Source organism: Scyliorhinus torazame, chromosome 8, assembly GCF_047496885.1.
Source record: "Scyliorhinus torazame isolate Kashiwa2021f chromosome 8, sScyTor2.1, whole genome shotgun sequence".
Classification (NCBI taxonomy): Eukaryota; Metazoa; Chordata; class Chondrichthyes; order Carcharhiniformes; family Scyliorhinidae; genus Scyliorhinus; species Scyliorhinus torazame.
In genome coordinates this window covers 107,848,706-107,870,768 of record NC_092714.1, presented here as the reverse complement: position 1 = coordinate 107,870,768, position 22,063 = coordinate 107,848,706, and the positions used below count along the sequence as shown (strand labels likewise).

At 48.0% G+C, this 22,063-nt stretch overlaps 1 protein-coding gene across 1 annotated transcript in view; it reads left to right on the top strand.

Annotated features, from left to right (window-relative positions):
- Positions 1-22,063, top strand: part of LOC140428025 (cilia- and flagella-associated protein 47-like) — a 1,060,448-nt gene that overhangs the window by 284,645 nt on the left and 753,740 nt on the right. The window contains exons 27-28 of the mRNA XM_072513997.1: positions 126-332; positions 1,383-1,483. Of these exons, the coding sequence (XP_072370098.1) occupies positions 126-332; positions 1,383-1,483 (308 nt within the window). The remainder of the gene's footprint in view (positions 1-125; positions 333-1,382; positions 1,484-22,063) is intronic.

Genomic DNA, 22,063 nt, shown 5'->3' with positions numbered 1-22,063 from the left:
TGTTCAGTGCAGACTTGATGGGCCAAATAGCTTCCTTCTGCACTGTTGGGATTCTATCATTCTATGATTTATTGCCTGTAGAATCCTTTAGTATTGCAAAATTTTAAAAGTTGATTTGGTTCCAGTGACTGCACACTTAAAACTGAAACCCCAGAAGTGGAAACTGAAGATGGGACTTGGATTAAGCCTTTGTCTTGTCAATTCCCCGAAGGCTCGTCTTTGCCGCTTCAGAGTGAGACCATCAAAAGTATAACATGCTTCATTATCTTCTCTTCAGTCCGCCCAATTTCAGTATCGGCGCATGTCACATTCATTGACCAAGACAAGAAAAGGTAACAAGATTCAGAGTATTGATAAAGTTTGAAGTGCACGAATGTGAAACAGTTGTTGAATTTTAATGTATGTAAATTAACTGATCCAAGAACCATTGTTCCAGGTATTGAAATCCGTAGTAAAAAATGTTCTTTAATTTTCAAAATTGAACTATTATCTTGAGAAACTATTTGCATGTCTCTGATGGATTATTATATACCTGCCACTTTTATGGAGTCTGCTGTATTTCGTGACAATTTCATGGTAATTAGAAAAGTATACATGAAGATCAGATCCCGTATCAACTTCTGGATGACAATGCTTCATTTTGTATTGTTCAACTATGTGAATGTTACCCTCTCGTTTCTGCCAATCAAATTTGTTCTGCCTCAGGATTCCCTCGATTCCAATAAAGAGATGGAGTGCATTTAGGATGAAAATTACTCAGTTACTTAAACAAGTAAATACATCAAAGAATAAATAACTTGAAGATCTCCAAAAACCTGAATGTGATTGTCTCACAATTGCTCCAGATAGCTAACCTATACTGGTGGCTTTGCAAAAGATGGCTGCTGCACCTTGTGGGAATGATTAATGGGTGGGAGAGAGAGGGGACTGTTCATCCTTGTGAGTATTTGGCAGATATAGAGCACTTGGAATGTAATTTTCAGCAGTACCATCCTGTAGTCCCATTTCCTTCCTTTGTAACTAGTTTCGGGCCAATCTGTCAGGTGCCTGCTGTGAAACATGGGGAGACACTAATTCACAGTTCATGGAATTGCAAGAACAGGATATTCAATCCCTCAAACCTGTTCCACCATTTGAGTAGATAATGGCTAAATTTGGACCTCATTCCCAGTTACCCAGTTGCTTCAAATTTCATGATATCTTCATCTATTAAACATCTATTGATCCTAATCTTGTAAATTTGCATTGTAGCAACTTTTGGGAGAGATTGTGCTTTACCCAAGTTGGATAAGATGTGCACGCTTAATTATTAATAGTTTTCTTTTCATAGATTGATTTATTGTGTAATGCTGCCGATGAACTCTACCATTATTCTGACCTAGGTTCAAGTTACCAGTTTCAGCATCTGCAGATAGTTGCCTATTGACTACATATAGATATATAGCCCTTCATAGTGCAGACCAACATATTGTCCTCAAAACTGGTAAGTGTTCATAAAGTTGCACTTTTATAGAACCAAATTAATACAAAATTGTTTGACTGTAGTTGATTTAAAATGCAATTTACATTCGCCCAAAGCCAAAACTGATACTTGCTACAAAATGATTAAATTTAAATGCTCTGCATGTTCTGTATATCTATTTTACACATACTGGTTACAAAAAATTAGATGTGCCCACCTAATTTTATTGGAACAGAATTTGGCTTTATTTTATTTTTCAGCTCATCTTGTCTTGTGGCTTGTTCGCAAACCATGCTTCTCCTTGACAATAACTGCAACCAGAAGCGCATAATTTTATTTGATTATGATAAATTACTTAAACTATAGCAACTTGTATTTATATGGCTCCTTTAACAAAGCAAATTATCCAAGGGTGCTTCACAAGAGAATCTTCTATGAAAGAAGATTTGTTAGTGAGCTACGCAAGGAGATATTTGGGCTGATAACCAAAAGTTTGGTCAAAGGGCTAGGTTTTATGGAGCACCTTAAATGGAGGAAATAGAGAGAGCAAAGTGGAGAGGTTTAGTGAGAGAATTCCAAACTTAGGGCCTTGGTAGTTGAAGCCCAAGAAAGACCGGCACAAAAGTTTCAAGAAAAATAACCCAGAGAGCTTTAATGGTATTAGAATTCAGTTAAATTACTGTGCTGATGAAGGGTCATAACTTGAGTTATTTTTCTTCGATGTTGCCTGACCTGTCGAGCATTTCCTGTTGTCATTTAGGATTTCCAGCATCAGCAGTATTTTGCTTCTTGTTAAGTTAAATTGTCACTGACATTTCAACAAAGGTATCTAATGAAACATCATATCCTCTTTACGGAACTTAATTTAACTTCATGTACCAATTGATCTATTCTCGGTAATATAGAACATAGAACATAGAACGATACAGCGCAGTACAGGCCCTTCGGCCCACGATGTTGCACCGAAACAAAAGCCATCTAACCTACACTATGCCATTATCATCCATATGTTTATCCAATAAACTTTTAAATGCCCTCAATGTTGGCGAGTTCACTACTGTAGCAGGTAGGGCATTCCACAGCCTCACTACTCTTTGCGTAAAGAACCTACCTCTGACCTCTGTCCTATATCTATTACCCCTCAGTTTAAAGCTATGTCCCCTCGTGCCAGCCATTTCCATCCGCGGGAGAAGGCTCTCACTGTCCACCCTATCTAACCCCCTGATCATTTTGTATGCCTCTATTAAGTCTACTCTTAACCTTCTTCTCTCCAACGAAAACAACCTCAAGTCCATCAGCCTTTCCTCATAAGATTTTCCCTCCATACCAGGCAACATCCTGGTAAATCTCCTCTGCACCCGCTCCAAAGCCTCCACGTCCTTCCTATAATACGGTGACCAGAACTGTACGCAATACTCCAAATGCGGCCGAACCAGAGTTTTGTACAGCTGCAACATGACCTCCTGACTCCGGAACTCAATCCCTCTACCAATAAAGGCCAACACTCCATAGGCCTTCTTCACAACCCTATCAACCTGGGTGGCAACTTTCAGGGATCTATGTACATGGACACCTAGATCCCTCTGCTCATCCACACTTCCAAGAACTTTACCATTAGCCAAATATTCCGCATTCCTGTTATTCCTTCCAAAGTGAATCACCTCACACTTCTCTATATTAAACTCCATTTACCACCTCTCAGCCCAGCTCTGCAGCTTATCTATATCCCTCTGGAACCTGCTACATCCTTCCACACTATCGACAACACCACCGACTTTAGTATCGTCTGCAAATTTACTCACCCACCCTTCTGCGCCTTCCTCTAGGTCATTGATAAAAATGACAAACAGCAATGGCCCCAGAACAGATCCTTGTGGTACTCCACTTGTAACTGAACTCCATTCTGAACATTTCCCATCAGACACCACCCTCTGTCTTCTTTCAGCTAGCCAATTTCTGATCCACATCTCTTAATCACCCTCAATCCCCAGCCTCCGTATTTTCTGCAATAGCCTACAGTGGGGAACCTTATCAAACGCTTTGCTGAAATCCATATACACCACATCAACTGCTCTACCCTTGTCTACCTGTTCAGTCACCTTCTCAAAGAACTCGATAAGGTTTGTGAGGCATGACCTACCCTTCACAAAGCCATGCTGACTATCCCTGATCATATTATTCCTATCTAGATGATTATAAATCTTGTCTCTTATAATCCCCTCCAAGACTTTACCCACTACAGACCGGAGGCTCACCGGTCTATAGTTGCCGGGGTTGTCTCTGCTCCCCTTTTTGAACAGAGGGACCACATTTGCTATCCTCCAGTCCTCTGGCACTATTCCTGTAGCCAATGATGACATAAAAATCAAAGCCAAAGGTCCATATATACAGCTACTTCGCTTACATTACAAGCCCTAATTTCTCATGAGTTAATACATTCCACAAACCTTATTTATGTCACTTTTATATCTCCATTTCTGAAACCAGGAGATTTTACATCTATCGTTTCCAACAAAATATATTGCACAAATAACTTCAAAGATTACACCCAGAGAAGTCTTGAATAGCTGTGACGGGGATCAACCTTTGATTATTTCCACACTTTTTCTGTCTATGTTAAAAATCATGCATCAATCTACATCCATTGCAATTAATCCATCAGTTGCACAAAAGAAATCTGCAATAGTAAATAAACAAACATCGAAAATTCTGGAAACAGTGCTAGAAATTTCTCCAAGCAGATTTTGTAGATTTGGGGTGGCTCATGACCTGTCCATCTTTGTTTTTTGTTTTATTTATTTGTTCATGGAAAATGGGTGCTGCTGACTGTGCCAAATTGCCCTTGAGAAGTTGGTGGAGAGCTGCCTTTTTGAACTGCTGCAGTCCATGTGTTATAAGAACATCCAGAATGCTGGGACTTATGGTGGCAGAATGTAGGGAGAAGACGCAGACGAGGTGGCTCTGGTTAGAGAACTGATCTTTTTGCCCTTTTTCTTAGCACAAGGAGTAGTTTATTCCTTAGAAACGTATGATAGTTATTGGTTAGAGTCCTCTCTTTTCTGAGATGCCTTGAAAAACAAAGATAAGAAAACTTTGATCTTGTTGCGCAGTCTTGAAGCCTCTCAGAGCTCAACGGGAAGTAAGATAGAGGAATCAGTTTCTTTCTTTCTGTCCACTCCACTAACGGCCAAGGTTCCCACAAACTTCTTGGTGAAAGAATTTGAGAAGCACTGACAAATCATCTCGTAGGAGCTTAAAAGATCAATCGAAGAGGCCTTGGCCCTATTCGATTGGCTCTGGGAAATATTAGGGAGACCGTTGAAGTCTATGGAGTTACGATTAAGAATATAGAGGTAGCTTTATTGGACAATAGTGATTGGATTGCCGCGCTGGAGTCTAGTCTGACTTCGATAGCTGAAATGAATAGATTGCGAAGAGCCAAGTTGAATGATCTAGAAAACACGTCCAGAAGGCAGAACACCCAGATTGTGGGTTTGCCGGAGGGGATAGAGGGCATTACCCCCATGGAATATTTCTCGGACATGTTCCTCAAAATAATGGGTGAGAGTGGATTTGCATCCCCGCCTGAATTAGACTGGGCCCATCGCTCACTTCGACCAAAATCTCTGCTGAAGATTCACTGCGTGCGGTAATTGTGAGATTCCACAGCTTTGAGGAAAAACAGAGGGTCCTGCGATGAGCAAGGGAACACCACGTTTTCAAGTGGGAAGGCCACTCTAATTGGCTATATCAGGACATGGGCGTGGAGTTGGTGAAAAGAAGAGCTGCGTTTAATGCAGTAAAGGCCGTCCTCTACAAGAGTGGAGTTATGTTTGGGATGGTCTACCCAGCTCGCCTTAGTCACGTTTGAGGAAAAAGACAATTTTTTTGATGTGCTGGGTGATGCGGACTCTTTTGGTAAAAGGCACACGTTGGGCTCTCTGTAATTTTGTTTATGGCTCTCTCGACAGGCATGTCGTATTGTTTGTGTTTCTTGTTTTTTCTTGTTCTTGTTCGGGTTGTATTCCTATTGTTTTGGGTTTTATTTGAGGTTCTCTACTATATGGGGTTTTGTTCTTTATAATACTATATGGTTTCCTTCCTTTTTTTCAATGTTGTTGTTCAGTGCAATATTTAGTCGCTAGTGGGGCAAGCAACTTAAATGTTTAAATTTAAAAAAAATCTATTTTTCTCTAGTTGGGAGTCTTCCTGCTAACTGGGGAGTTAGTTAACGGAAGTGGGTTTGGATTTGGATTGGATTTTGTTTATTGTCACGTGTACCAAGCTACAGTGAAAAGTATTTTTCTGCGAGCAGCTCAACAGATCATTAAGTACATGAAAAGAAAAGGAAATAAAAGAATATACGTAATAGGGCAACACAAGATACACAATGTAACGACATAATACCGGCATCGGGTGAAGCATACAGGGGTGTAGTGTTAATGAGGTCATCCACAAGTGGGTCGTTTAGGACTCTGGTGACAGCGGGGAAGAAGCTGCTTTTGAGTCTGTTCGTGAGTGTTCTCAGACTTTTGCATCTCCTGCCCGATGGAAGAAGTTGGAAGAGTGAGTAGGCCGGGTGGGAGGGGTCTTTGATTATGCTGCCCACTTTCCCCAGGCAGCGGGGGGTGTAGATGGAGTCAATGGATGGGAGGCAGGTTTGTGTGATGAACTGGGCTGTGTTCACGACTCTCTGAAGTTTCTTGCGGTCTTGGGCCGAGTTGGGCTGTGATGCAGCCAGATAGGATGCTTTCTGTGGTGCATCTGTAAAAGTTGGTAAGAGTTAATGTGGATTTAATTAAGAGTTAATGAGGGTTCGCTACAGCTCATTATAGCAGTTTTTTAGAAAATGAGCGTAGAGCTTTTGTTTTATTTGGTTTTGTTAAATGTAGGTTTTAGTTTTAGGGTGAATCTATGTTTGCCCCGCTTTTATTTGCTTTTGGATGTGGTCAAACTCAATAACAATGGGTTTTTTGGGACGGGGTGGGGTTGTTCGCTGATGGTGTCTGTTGGTTTATATTTGTCTAGTCTTCTGACTTGGCTTGGTGCCCATCTTGGGTGGATCATTTTGCTTTACCTTTTCAGTGTCTCTTGGTTAACCACTCTTGATGGAATGACTGACTCCGGATTAAGGGGTGGTGGGAGACATCCAGTTCATTTGGTGACCCTGGAACATGAGAAGTTTCAATGGCCTAGCGAAGAGGTCAAGGACATTTGCCCATCTCAAGAGCTTAAACTCTGATGATTATTTTTTGCAGTAGACCCACTCGCGTGTCAGGGATCAGATCTGGCTATGCAAGGGGTGGGTTGGGCAGGTTTTTCATTCCGGTTTCAATGGCAGGGCGAGAGGTATGGCGATCCTAATTATCAAAAGAGTTCAGTTTTCCCCCTGTCCAATTATAACCAACCCCAATGGTTGATATGATTTTGTTTGTGGCTCCTTGTTGAACACTCCGGTTGTCATGGGCCAATATTTATGTCCCAACTAGAATGATACAAATTTTATTAACTCCATACTGGCTTCCCTCCCTCGAGTTAAATTAACTTATTTCAGGTGGGGACCTGAATTGTGTTTTGGACCCTAGATTGGATTGTTCCAAGCCTAAATCTCTTGTTCCATCGGGGATGGCCAGGGCTTTGTCTTCTTTTGTGACTCAGATGGGGAGAGGGGTTTCTACCTCCTTTGGTGGTGGCGGCTGGGTACTCAGCTACTGTTATTTCAGACCATGCCCCTGCACTTTATTGATATGTTGCTCGAGTCTGGCTCCGCCAACCTCCACCCTGGAGATTAGATACTACATTGTCAGCTGATAAAAAAAGTTTGTAAGGCATGTCCACTTCCACAACTATATAAAGTCTAACGGGTCAGATTCAATCTCCCCTCCTCATTGTGGGAGGCTCTTAAGGCAGTCCTCAGGGGGATGTTATCTCTTGCAGAGCATATATGTTAAAGTCAACCAAGTTGGAGCAGCAGAGGCTGGTGGATTCCATTCTAGAGGTGGATCACCAGTACTCACTTGATCCTACTTCAGAGCTATTGGCAAGTAGGAAAAACGTACAGGGCAGTTTGAGTAGCAGGGCAGTGCGTCAGTTACAACACTCCAGGGGCACTTTCTATGAGTACAGGGGAAGACCAGTCGTCTTCTGGCTCACCAACTCAAACGTCAAACCGCCTCTCGAGAGATCACTCAGGTACTAAATTTGATGGCAACCTTGTTTCTGCCCCTTCCCAGGTCAATGCGTTTTAAAAATCCTTTTACTGTGATCTTTATGGATCGGAGCCCCCTGCAGATAAATCGGTCATGTCTGACTTTCTGGACAGTCTACCCATCCCAAATGTTAAGGTGGAAAGGAGCAGTGAGTTGGACTCCCCGTTACGCCCCGATGAGATTTTAAAATGTATTGGCTGATGCAGTCTGGCAAAGCCCCTGATCCGAATGGCTTTCTGATTGAATTTTGCAAGAGGTTCTTAGAGCTGCTTGGACCTTTATTGTTGGACATGTTTAACCCTCTGACCCTCACCCAAGCCTCTATTTCTCTTCTTCTTAAAAGGGGCAACAACCCAACAGATTGTGGTTCAGATCATTCTATCTCACTTTTGAACTCAGACGCCAAGCTACTCGCTATGGTGTTGGTGCTTCGGTTGGAGCTTTGCCTCCCAAATATAATTTTGGAGGATCAAACAGGCTTTGTGAAAGACTGACAATTGTCGGCCAATAAACGTCCCCTGTACCCAAACCTGACGTGATAGTGGGCAGGATTCTCCCAGCCCCGCTCCGGAGAATCCCCGCAACCGCGCCATGCTGCCCCGACGCCGGCACGCAATTCTCCGCGCAGTGGAGAATCAGCGCCATTGGCGCAGGCGCGTTTGGCGCAGCGCCGGTCGCGGGCCACTCTACGCAACCAGGCTGCCGATTCTCCGGCACGGATGGGCCGAGCGGCCGCTCTAAAAAGGCAGAGTACCGCCAGTGCCGTCCACACCTGATCGCAACTGGCGGGAACTCTGCGCGCAGGGTTGGGGGGGGGGGGTCCTGTGGGGGTGGGGGGGGGGGGGGGGGGGGGCTCCGACCCGGGGGGGGGGGGGGCCTCCGATTGGGCCTGGCCCGCGATCGGGGCCCACTGATCGGCGGCCCAGCCTCTTGCTCCCCGGGCCTAATTTATTTTGCGCCGGCCCCTGAACTCCCGCGCCATGTTGCGTATGGGCCGGCACGTTGAGGGAGGCCACTGCGCTTGCGCGGGTTGTCGCCGGCGCCACTGCGCATGTCCTCGTTGACGCCGGTGCCACTGCGCATGCACGGGTTGGCGCGGCGCACAGTTCACGCCAGGATGGGAGGCTGGAGCGGCGTGAACCGCTCCAGCGCCATGCTGGCCCCCTGTAGGGGCCAGAATCGGTACTCCCAGCTGCCCGTTCACGCCATCGTGAAACGCTTAGTATCTCTGAATGCTGGAAATGCATTTGATAGAGTGGAATGGGAGAATTTATTTGAGATTCTTGGGAGGTTTGGATTTGGTCAGAAATTTGCTTCCTGAGTTCACCCGTTATAGAATGCCCCTACTGCCAGTGTTCATACTTTAGACCCTAATTATTTTCCCTTGCATCGAGGCACTAGGCGGGGCTGCCCACTTTCTCCACTCATGTTGGCCTTGGCAATAGAGCCACTTCCTATAGCGTTGATCATCCAGTCAGTGGATGCCTATATGTGGGGATGGCATGGAGCATCGCGTGTCCTCTACGCAGATCACCTCGTCCGTTATATTACAGACCCAGCCCCCTCCATCAATGGCAAATGAAGTTGCTTAACACCTTCAGCTCCTTCTCTGGGTACAAATTGAATTTAGGCAAGAGTGAATGTTTCCCATTAACTCCCCTGGGAGGCGAGCCCAATTGGGGAAGTTACCTTTTCGCCTTTATAATATGGGCTTTTGCTATCTGGGGGTCTGGGTGGCCCACAACTGCGCCTCACTTCATAAGCTGAATTACACAACCCTGGTTGATAGTGTTAAAATAGATTTGCAGAGGTGGAACAACCTTCTTCTATCCTTGGTGGGTAGGATTCAAACTATTAAAATGAATGTGCTCCTGAGGTTTTTCTTTTTCTTTCAATGTCTTCCGATTTCTCTCCCCAATTCCTTATTTATCAACTCATGCTGGCCGGAGGAGGCCCTTCGCCGCCGGTTGGTGTGGCACAAAGCCCTTCCACGCTGGTTGGCACGGCGCCAAACACTCCGGCGCCGGCCTAGCCCCTGAAGGTACGGAGAATTCCGCACCTTCGGGGCAGCCCGATGCCAGAGTGGTTCACGCCACTCCTCGGCGCCGGAGTGTCCCGCCCCGCCGGTTCGCAGAGAATCCCGCCCGTCATTCCTACACTTGAGGAAGGTCAAATTCACCATCAGGGGCCCGGTGAAGAGGTTCTATCTAAGATGGCAGCCATTTATTTCCTTTTTTAAGGAGTTAGTCACTGTCAGTAATGTGCCATCAATTAACACAAGATGAGTAGTGAACGAAACTGTGACTTTAATAAGCTAAACAGAAAACCTCCTGGCCACTGATCCCGAAGTAGGGCACGGCAAGAGGTCAGCCACCTTTATACCGAGCCCGAGGGGAGGCGGAGCCATCAATCAGTGGTTGTACCAAAATACATGTAGTACAGTAACAGTTTACCACAATGCATATAATACACTAACAGTGGTTTACCACATTCACCCTCTATTTAAAAAAAGAGTCCAGCGGGGGTGAAGTGGACTTAAAGGTCGAGTCTGTCGGGGGCTTTGACCTTCCGTCATGATCGCCTCAGTCCCAGCTGTGGTGTGTACACTGGTGTCGAGACCTGCGCGCCTGGGAGTGTGTTGTCTTCTTCTTCGCCTAGTAGTTGCGTCGGTGGAGGGGAGCACGGTGTAGGGGCGGGGGTGGTGGTGATGGTCGCCAGTGGGCCTGCGGGTGCCAAATCTTGAAGTAGCCGGGTAGTGGTGGAGGGAGACGCTGTAGGGTCAGGGGTGGTGGTGATGGTCGCTGGGGAACCTGCAGGTGACAAATCCCGGTCGGAGACTGTGTCCTGCCGCCTATGATGATGTGCCATGTAGACATATTGTGGGTTGGCATGGAGGAGCAGGACTATCTCGACGAGGGGATCCGATTTATGACTCCTCGTATGCTTCCAGAGGAGGACAGGCCCTGGAGCTGTCAGCCAGGACGGGAGCGAGACTCCAGAGGGGACTTCCTAGGGAAGGCAAACATACGTTCGTGAGGGGTCTCATTGGTGGCAGTGCACAGGAGCGACCGGATGGAGTGGGGCGCATCGGGAAGGACTTCCTGCCAGCAGGAGACTGGGAGACTTCTAGACCGTAGGGCCAGAAGGACGGCCTTCCAGACCGTCGCGTTTTCCCTCTCCACCTGTCCGTTCCCCGGGGCTTGGAGCTGGTCGTCCTGCTTGAGGCGATGCCCTTGCTAAGCAGGAACTGACGCAACTCGTCGCTCATGAAGGAGGAACCCCGATCGCTATGGATGTTGGTGGGGAAACCGAACAAGGTGAAAAGACCATGCAGGGCCTTGATGATGGTGGCAGAGGTCATGTCAGGGCATGGGATGGCAAAGGGGATTCGTGAGTACTCGTCAACAATGTTGAGGAAGTACACGTTACGGTCAGTGGAGGGGAGGGGCCCTTTGAAGTTGATGCTGAGGCGCTCAAAGGAGCGGGAGGCCTTTACCAGGTGTGCTCTGTCTGGCCGATAGAAGTGAGGTTTGCAGTCCGCGCAGACCTGGCAGTCCCTGGTTACGGTCCTGACCTCCTCGATGAAGTAAGGCAGGTTGCGAGCCTTGATAAAATGAAAAAAACGGGTGACACCCCAGGTGACAGAGGTCATTGTGAGGGGCCCGTAGTCGGTCCACTTGTGCACTGGATGGGGCATTTGGGGGCTCATTGAGCTTCCCAGGTCAGTACAAGATATCGTAGTTGTAGGTGGAGAGTTCGATTCTCCACCTCAGAATCTTGTCGTTCTTGATTTTGCCCCGCTGTGTATTATTAAACATGAAGGCACCCGACCGTTGGTCAGTGAGGAAAGTGAATCGCCTGCCGGCCAGATAATGCCTAAAATGTCGCAGAGCCCCTACAATGGCTTGGGCTTCCTTTTCAACGTAGGAGTGTCGAATTTCGGAGGCATGGAGGGTACGGGAGAAGAAAGCCACGGGCCTGCCCACCTGGAATGGAATGGACTCGTCCACAGCGTGCATCGCGGCTTTGGCAATATCTGCCTTGATGCGGTTGAAGGCCAGGCGGGCTTCAGCCGTCAGGGAAAAAATGGTGGATTTAATGAGTGGACGGGCCTTGTCTGCATAATTGGGGATCCACTGGGCATAATAAGAGAAGAACCCCAGGCATCTCTTCAGAGCCTTGGGCAGTGGGGAAGGGGAAGTTCCAGGAGGGGGCGCATGCAGTCGGGGTCGGGCCCTAGGACTCCGTTTTCCACAACGTAACCAAGGATGGCTAGGCGGGTTGTGCGGAAAACTAATTTCTCCTTATTGTATGTGAGGTTAAGGAGCTTAGCAGTGTGGAGGAAATGCCGGGGGTTTGCGTCATGGTCCTGCTGGTCATGGCCGCAGATAGTGATATTATCTCGGTACGGGAACGTGGCCCGCAGCCCGCACTGGTCAACCTTTCGGTCCATTTCTCGCTGGAAGACCGAGACCCCATTGGTGATGCCGAAGGGAACCCTGAGGAAGTGGTAGAGGCGGCCATCTGCCTCGAAGGCAGTGTATTGGCGGTCCTCTGGGCGGATAGAGAGCTGGTGGCATGCGGACTTCAAGTCAACTGTGGGGAACACTCAATACTGCGCAACCTGATTGACCATGTCAGATATGCGGGAGACGGGGTTCGCATCGAGCTGCGTGTACCGGTTGATGATCTGACTGTAGTCAATGACCATCTGGTGCTTATCCCCAGTCTTGACGACCACCACTTGGGCTCTCCAGGGGCTGGTACTAGCCTCAATGATCCCCTCTCGTACGAGTCGCTGGATCTCCGACCTGATAAAGGCCCTGTCCCGGGCACTGTATCGTCTGATCCTAGTGGTGACGGGCTTACAGTCCAGGGTGAGGTTAGTGAAGAGCGAGGGTGGGGCGACCTTAAAGGTCGCGAGGCTACAGGCAATGAGGGGGGCAGGGGTCCACCGAACTTTAAGGTAAGGCTTTGGAGGTGGCACTGAAAGTCAAGCCCCAGTAATAGGGCAGCGCAGAGATGGGGGAGGACATTAAGCCTAAAGTTGATGTACTCTATGCCTTGTACCGAAAGGGTCGCGACACAGTAGCCCCGGATTTCTACGGAATGTGATCCGGAAGCCAGGGAGATTTTGTGGGTCGCGGGCAAAATTGGGAGGGAGCAGCGCCTTACCGTATCTGGGTGGATAAAGCTGTCTGTGCTCCCAGAGCCGAAGAGGCAGGCCGTCTTGTGCCCGTTGATCCAGACGGTCATCGTGGATTTTGTGAGATGATGAGGTCGAGACTGGTCGAGTGTGATGGAAGCGAGCTTCGGAAGGTGGTGGGTGGGCCAGTCGGAGGCAGCGGCGGCCAGCGTACGACCGGGTGAGGAGGGATTCCGGCGTTGGCGGGCTGCTGCGCGGCACAGGCTTGCGCCGCACTCGAGTCAGATGATGGCGGCGCCCACGACGTCTACGAGGGTGCCGCCTGGTCGGAGGCGTAGACCTCCATGCTCTGGAAAGCCACTTCCAGCGGGTTTGAGAGCTGCACTGTCTCTGGAAGGCCGAGTGTACCCCCTTCTAGCAAATGCTGGCGGATGTAATTGGATTCAATGCCCTCGACATAGGCTGATCAGCAGCCCCGTGTGTTGGACAGCCGAGACCACCTGGCAAGCACAGTGCCAGCCGAGTACCCGCAAGGCACGCAGGAATTCGGCTTGTGATTCTCCGGGGCGTTGTCGCCTAGTGGCAAGGAGGTGTCTGGCGTACACCTCGTTTACTGCCTTTACGCACTGTCCCTTCAGCAGCATTATCTCCTCCGTATACGAGGGTGCGTCTCTGAAGGAGACTTGCGGGCTCACCCGTGCGTTGAATATTTGAAGCTTTTGGAGGTCGGTGACATCGTCGGTGGAGGATCCAACGTAAGCTTCGAAGCAGCTTAGCCAGTGCTCGAATGTCGCAGTGGCATTGGCTGCTTGTGGGTCCAGCTCCAGGCGATCAGGCTTGAGTGATGAATTCATCTTAAAAGTTTAGCTTATAAAATTGATGTGCCATCAATTAACACAAGACGAGTCGTGAACGAAACTGTGGCTTTAATAAGCTAAACAGAAAGCCTCCTGGCCACTGTTCCCGAACTGGGGCAGGGCTGGAGTTCAGCCACCTTTATACCGAGCCCGAGGGGAGGCGGAGTCTTCAGGCAGTGGTTTACCACAATACATGTAGTACAGTAACAGTTTACCACAATACATATAATACACTAACAGTGGTTTACCACATTCACCCTCTGTTATATGTTATGTGTTTTTTAAACTTTTATGTTTGATTGTGATTTCTTGTAATCTTTTGTTCTGTTTGTGTTGATTTCTTTGAAAAAATTCGAAGAACCATATTTAAAATTAAAAGAGTATCCAGAATGTTGTTAGGAAGGGAGTTGCAGGATTTTGACCCAAAGCCATCGTGGGAGGCAGCATTGTGTGCACATGGATCCTCCAACACCCTAAATATTGCCAATTCTGGACTCGGAGTTACCCTACCTTCCAGGGCTTCTGACATAACATCCGCAAATCACTCCCAGAATTCCCTCAGTTTCGGACATGCCCAAAACATATGAACATGGTTGGCCGGGCTACCCCCACACCGTCCACATCTGTCCTTAGAATCCACCTACTCGAAGAACCTACTTATCCAGGCTACCGTTTTGTGGGCCCTGTGGACGATCTTGAACTGAATCAAGCTGAGTCTAGCACAAGACGAGGATGCATTTACCCTTTTCAAGGCTTTTTCCCACAGTTCTCTTTCCAGCTCCCCTCCTAGCTCCTCTTCCCACTTCCTCTTCACCTCTCTGATAGGGGCCCCTTCCCACTCTATCACTTCCCTGTATATCTCCGAAACCTTCCCACCTCCAACCCCTGTTTTTGACAGCACCTTATCCTGTAGTCCCCTCAGGGGGAGGAGAGGAAAGCTTGGAATCTGCCTCCGTACAAAGTCCCGCACTTGAAGGTACCGAAACCCGTTCCCACCCGGCAAATCAAACTCCTTCTCTAATGTCTCCAAGGTCAGAAAGCCCTCCTGGATGAATAGATCCCCAAACCGCTCAATCCCTGCCCGCTGCCATATCTTAAAGTCCCCATCCAGCCCCACCGGGCCAAACCGGTGATTGTCACAGATCGGTGACCACACTGACGCCCCCTCCAATCTCATATGCTGCCTCCATTGCCCCCACACCCTTAGGGCCGCCACCACAACAGGGCTTGTAGAGTACTGAGCCGGCGCGAACGGCAGGGGCGCCGTCAGTAAGCCTCCCGACTCGTACCTTTGCAGGATGCTGCCTCCATCTGCTCCCAGACCAACTCCTCCCCCACTACCCACTTCCTGACAATTGATAGGTTGGTCGCCTAGTAATAGTTAATAAAGCTCGGGAGAGTCAAGCCCCCCTCTCCGCTGATCTGTTCCAGGAGTTTCATTGAATTTACAGTGCAGAAGGAGGCCATTCGGCCCATCGAGTCTGCACCGGATCTTGGAACGAGCACCCTCCCCAAGGTCCACACCTCCACCCTATCCCCATAAACCAGTAACCCCACCCAGCAACAAGGGCAATTTTGGACACTAAGTGCAATTTATCATGGCCAATCCACCTAACCTGCACATCTTTGGACTGTGGGAGGAAACCGGAGCACCCGGAGGAAACCCACGCACACACGGGGAGGATGTGCAGACTCTGCACAGATAGTGACCCAAGCCGGAATCGAACCTGGGACCCTGGAGCTATGAAGCAATTGTGCTATCCACAATGCTACTGTGCTGCCCTTAGGAGTGTCCTCTTTACTCTTGGGGTTTCCCCACCTATACAAACCTCGATATCGCCACATTCATACTTCTGAAAAAAGCCTTTGGGCCAAAAAATGTGAGACATTGAAAAAAGAAAAGCAGTCTCGGAAGGACCGTCATCTTCACCGTCTGAACCCTCACCGCCAGCGTCAGTGGGAGCATGTCCCATCTACGGAAATCCCTTCTCATTTGATCCACTGCTTTGCCCAAATTTAACTTGTGAAGCTACCCCCAATCCTTAGCCACGTGAATCCCCAGATACCTAAATCTCCTCCCAACCACTTTAAAAGGTAGCTACTTCAGCCTCCTTTCCTGCCCCCATGCCTGGATCATGAACATCTCGCTCTTTCCCATATTTAACTTATAGCCTGAAAATCGCCCAAATTCTCCTGATACCTCCATGATTTCGGTCATCCCCCCCACCGGGTCTGTGACATAAAGCAGCAAATCGTCCGCATAGAGAGAGACCCTGTGTTCCACCTGTTATTGAAAACTCACCACTATTCTTAGAAGTCCCCCTATACCAAAAAGGGCCGACATTCTAAATGGTGAACAGGGATTCTCACTCCCTGACTCCTTCAGTGGGTGCTATTCAGGCTTCAGTGGGTGCTATTCAGGTCAAACTATGTTTTCAAGTTATCCCCCCCCCCCCCCCCCCCGGTATAACCCATACCTTCACAGAAGATTTCATCTACTTACCACTTAGTAGCATCGATCCTGGGTCCCGCATTGCTAAGTAAGTAAAGTAGACTTTTGTAATAACCACTGTTTCAGGTTAAAACTTTTAAGTTATTTTATTATAATATTTTTTTTTCTTTTAAAAGACACAATCACTGTCTTTACAGTAAGTTAAAAACTCTTGCTTCTGGATCTTTCTGGTTGGTGGAAGGGACCTTCAGGCCCAACTTGACAATCAATCTTTTTAAATCTGGTCTTCTTTGGATGTATTCGCTGGTTAGCTCGGTTGCTATGTCCTATCTTTCCCATGTACCGAGCTGAGAGCTGGCTCTGCTGGCTGTCTCTGAGCTGAATCTGCCTCCTCTTTAAATTCTGGTCTTCCTTAGATGTATTTGCTGTTTTAGCTCGGCTGCTTTGCTCTGTCCCATGACCGAGCTGACTGTAAGCTGACTCTGCTTGCTTCTCTTGTTCCTTCTCTGCTTCTTTCCCTCTCTGCTTCTCAGGGTTTATATATTTTTCTAACAGTTACTAAGTTTTTATGACTTTATTGTAAAGTAACTTTTATTTCACTTGGATTGTAAAAGGTACCTTTAATCTGAATTTTTCTAACACGACTAAGTATTTATTTTGGGCATGACCTCAGCCCATAGATCTGATTACATTGTTTCCTTTGTGATGTTCAAAGTTCCTTTGATTTCAAGAGGGGTGTGAATTTTGATTCCTGTAATTTCTATAGATTTATTTTCGAATTGTGTCCCCAGCTCATAATTTTGACTTTGATTTGGGTCTAATTTGTGTTCTTGTAGACAGGTTGTCTCCAGTTTTCTTTAATTTACCTGATTTCAGCAGAGCTTCACACCTATAATTGTCACCTAATTCAACTCAACCTTTATCCATTCTTTTCCATCTGCTTACTAAGATAGTTAATTTCAATGAAGGTGTGAAACATTGCTTTTAGCTGTATGCTAAAATCCACTTGGTTATGACTTGATAGACCTGCCTGTTTTAAACATTTATCACCTAATTCGACTGAAAATGTTATCCATTTTTTTCCAGCTGCTTACTTGACTTCAATGAAGGTGTGAAGTATTGCTTTTAGCTTTATACTAAAGATTCACTTGATTGTGACTTGAAAGATCTGCTGTTTTGTTTGCTAAGCCTGTTTGACCAAGCCTGATTGCATTTTACAATCCTCTCCTGGCAGCTGCTGTTAACCCTTCGTGTGTTTTTTCCCTATATTCTCTCATGTTTCTCTTAGATCAGGTATTGCCAGACTTCCATGTTTCAAGTGACATCAAATCACATATCTTTCCATATTTTCAATTACACCCCCCCCCCCCTCACTATACCTGCCAGACATTCGCTGCTCTCAGGGCCATTGCTAAGGGCTCTATGGCCAGGGCAAACAGTAATGGTGAGAGTGGGCATCCCTGCCTTGTCCCCCGACATGGAGTAAAGTATTCCGACCGAACTCGGTTAGTTTTTTACGTTTGCCACCAGGGCCTGGTACAATAACCGGACTCACTCCACAAATCCCTGCCCAAACCCAAGCCTAAAATATCCCGTAGGTACTTCCACTCCACCCGGTCGAAAGCCTTCTCTGCTTCTATGGCAACTACCACCTCAACCTCGCGCCCGTCCGCTGGCATCATTATTACATTAGGAAGCCGTCTAATGTTGGATGTTAGGTGCCTGCTCTTTACAAATCCCGTCTGATCCTCCCCAATTATCTCTGGGACACAATCCTCGAAAGGAGTGGCCAGGATCTTTGCCAATAGTTTGGCATCTACATTCAAGAGGGAAAGTGGCCTGTATGATCCAAAGCTCTCCGGATCCTTGTCTCGCTTCAGGATGAGAGAGATTGAAGCCTGTGATAACATTGGGGGGAGTACTCCAAGCTCCTTGGACTCATTAAAAGCCATAACCAGGAGCAGCCCCAGTAACCCAGAGAACGTCTTTTAAAATTCCACTGGGAATCCGTCAGGTCCCGGAGCTTTACCCGATTGCATCACCCCCAGTCCATCTATCACCTCCCCAATCCAATCGGCCGGGCCCCCCAGGGCCTCCACCAGCTCCTCATTTACCTTTGGAAACTCTAGCCTCCCCAGGAATCGCTTCATGCCCTCTTCCCCAACCGGGGGTTCCAACTCATATAGCCGGCTATAAAATTCACGGAACACGTCATTCACCGCCCCCGGGTCCATCACCATCTTCCCCCTCATATCCTTTATTTTCCCTATTTCTCTCGTCACCTCCTGTTTCCTCAGCTGATGCGCCAGCATCCTGCTAGCTTTCTCCCCATGTTCATATATTGCACCTTTTACCCTCCTCAGCTGACCCTCCTCCGCCTTACCTGTGGCTAGGAACCCAAACTCCATTTGAAGCCTCTGACGCTCCTTCAGGAGCTCCTCATTTGGGGACTCCGAATATCTCCTGTTCACCTGTTCGATTTCTCCTACCAACCTGTCCAGCTCAAACCGCTCAGTTTTATCCCTGTGGGCTTGAATCAAAATACGTTTCCCTCTAATAACCGCTTTCAGTGCCTCCCAGACTACCCAAGCTGCAGTCTCTCCCGTGTCATTGATCTTTATGTACCTCCGAATGGCCTCCCTCACTCGCTCACAGATCTCCTCATCCGCTAACAGCCCTGTATCTAGTCTCCACTGTGGGTGTTGGGACATTCCCGTGCCTGCCCGTAGGTCTATGCAATGTGGTGCGTGATATGAAGCCTCAATTGCTGAGTACTCAGTGTTCTCAAACCCTGCTAACAGTGTTTTATCTAGCACGATAAAATCTATCCTGGAGTATGCCTTATGTACATGGGAGTAGAATGAATATTCCCTGCTCCTTGGCCTCTCAAATCTCCACAGATCCACCCCTCCATGAACACCCGCAGTTCCTTCGCCATTGCTGATAGTTTGCCCAACCTAGCACGCGACCGGTCCAATCTCGGGTCCAGGACCATATTAAAGTCATCCCCCATAACCAGCCGGTGCGAATTCCTGATAAACGCAACATAATCCCAGTTTGGTGCATATATATTCACAAGCACCACTGCCATTCCCTCTAGCTTCCCGCTAACCATAACAAATCTGCCTCCCGAGTCTGCCTCTATCCTCCCCACCTCGAATGTCACCCTTTTGTTAATCAGGATAGCCACCCCCCTTGTTTTAATGTCCAGTCCCGAATGAAACACTTGCCCGACCTATCCCTTCTTTAATCTAATTTGGTCTCCCAGCTTCAAGTGTGTCTCCTGTAACATGGCCACGTCCGCTTTTAACTGTCTCAGGTGTGCGAACACACGGGCTCTCTTGACCGGCCCATTCAGTCCACGAACATTCCACACAACCAGTCTGGTGGTGGGGGGGGGGCTCTTGCCCCCCTCCCCTGTCGATCAGCCATGACCTTTCCTCGGCCAGCTCTTAGCCCAGCTCTTAGCCCATGTTCCGCACCTCACTGGTCCCCCCCTCGTCAGCGACCACCATCTGATCTCCATCTCCAGTCTTCTAGTTGTCCCTTTCCTGTAAGCAATCCTTCCACCCCCCCCCCCCCCCCCCACTTTGTCTCTCCTCAGCTCTCCCCCTACTTTGCTCCCGTGGATCAGATATCCAGCTAGCCCAGCAGCTCACCCTCTGGCGCCAAGAAACCTGCCATCTGCCAGATTCTATCTCCCCTAAACATAACACAAGCACTCAACACAGTAACAACAATCCCTAAAAACAAACAAATCATCCCCCAACCCACAGGCAACAAGGCCAACCCCTCCCCCTTTAACCAATTCTTATCAGTCCCATCACCTTCTAACAGAATCAAACACAATAGAAGAAGCTTCAAGCAGCTTAAGCAAAATTATGCATGCAAGAATCAACCATCTTTCCTACAGAAAAAGAACCCCCCCCCCCGTCGCAACTTGGAAGTTTTCTCTCTGTAACCCAGTCATAAAGCAATAAATCAAAATCAAATTACACAAGAAAAATCCTTTTCTTCCAGAACATCGCGACTTAACTCACAGAATTAAAAGACTGAAATTTTAAACAAGACAAAACAAAATGCAGAACTATTTTTCTCTCTCCCCGCATTTCCCTTCCCCCAAACTCAGTCCACCACAGTTTGAATTTAAAAGTCCTTAAGTCAGATTATTGTCTTTCATGAAAGTAGCCACATCTTCTGGTGAGTTAAAGTACAGCTCCAGAATCTCGTAGATCACCTAAAGACGAGCCAGGCATAGCAGTCCAAATTCAATGTCTTTTGCAAACAGGGCCGCCTTAACTTTGTTGAAACTTGCTCTCCTCTTTGCGAGTTCTGCACCCCAGTCTTTGTACACCCGGATCTCTGATTCGTTCCACATGCATCATTTTGTCTACCTGGCCCGCTTCGTAACGCACTCCTTGTCAAGAAATCTATGTAGCCTCATCACCATGGCCCTCGGGAGCTCACGACCCTGGTGCTTACGCACAGGCACCCTATGTGCCCGGTCCACCTCCAGCGGCTTGTCAAACACATCGGCCCGGACCATCTTCTCCAATATCTTCCCCACATATGTACCTGCATCTGATCCCTCCTTTCCTTTTAGCAGACTGACGATTTGGATATTGTGCCTGCGAGACCGGTTCTCCAGGTCTTCTACCTTTTCCAGCAGCCGTTTCTGGCTGTCCTGTCGAATGCTAATTTCCAAAGCCATCGCAGTTCAGTTGCCAGCTCCTGCAACTTTTGAATCTCCTGTCCCTGGGTCGTCATTTTCTCCTCCCCCCAGTCGACCATCTCCTTAATCGAGGCTATTGCCTGGGTCATGTCTTCTGCACACTCCTTAAGATGCAGGGCGTACTTCTCATCCAGGTACTCGACCCATTGCTCCATCGTCCATTGAGCTGGCATGGACGAGCTTTGTCTTGTTGCCATTGCACTCGCTGACCTCTGAGCCTTGCTTTCACTCATCTTTTTTTTTTCTCGACTCTTATTTGAACACGATTCCATAAATTGGGGGTCACCTCCTTTTCCTCTCGCTTTAATTAACTTATGTTGAGAAATTTCCAGAAAAATCCAGCTTAAAAGCCATTAAAAGACCACTAAGGTGAGAGCTGCTGAATGTGTGACCGTTCACTCCATGGCCACCACCGGAAGTCTTTAAACATGTTTATAAACGCTAATCAATAATAATAAAATACATTAATCCACCAAAGAAATGGCTATAACGTCTCCTGCCTATGCTCGATGATCCTGGACCGAGAAATAAAAGTGCAAATATAAAAATGTTAAAACGTACCTCACATCGGGGCAAGTTGACCAAGTTAGTGCTGTCGCTGGATTTTTAATGCAGGAGGTCCAGAGCAGTGCTTAAGTTCTATCTGTCAAAAATAAAAGCAGGCTGGAAGTTTGAATTGCGCATACTTCCAGTGCACATGCCCGTGCATCCGCACTTCCGAGTTGTCACGCTGCGCATGTGTGGACCCGTAAGGAATTTACAGGCCAATGCGTTTTCTTGTAATTTGCGGGTTAAAAGAACTGGAGATGTTGGGCGCGATTCTCCCCTCCCGCGCCGGTTTGGAGAATCGCCTGGCGCGCCATTTGTCCCTGCGACGCCGGTCCGACGCCCTCTGCGATGCACCCAAGCGGCGGGAACGGCCCCATCGAGTTTTGCGCGGTGCAGGCCGGAGAATCGCCCGGGACACCCAAAATGGCGATTCTCCGCTACACCCTCTATTCTCCGGCCCGGATGGGCCGAGCGGCCTGCCCAAAGCGACGGCTTCCCACTGGCGCCATCCACACCTGATCGCTGCCGGCAGGAACAGCGTGGGAACGCTGGGGGGGGGGGGGGCGAGGAGGGTTCTTTCACCGGGGTTGCACTCAAAAAGGGTCTGGCCCGCGATCGGTGCCCACCGATCGGTGAGCCGGCCTCTCTGTAGGAGG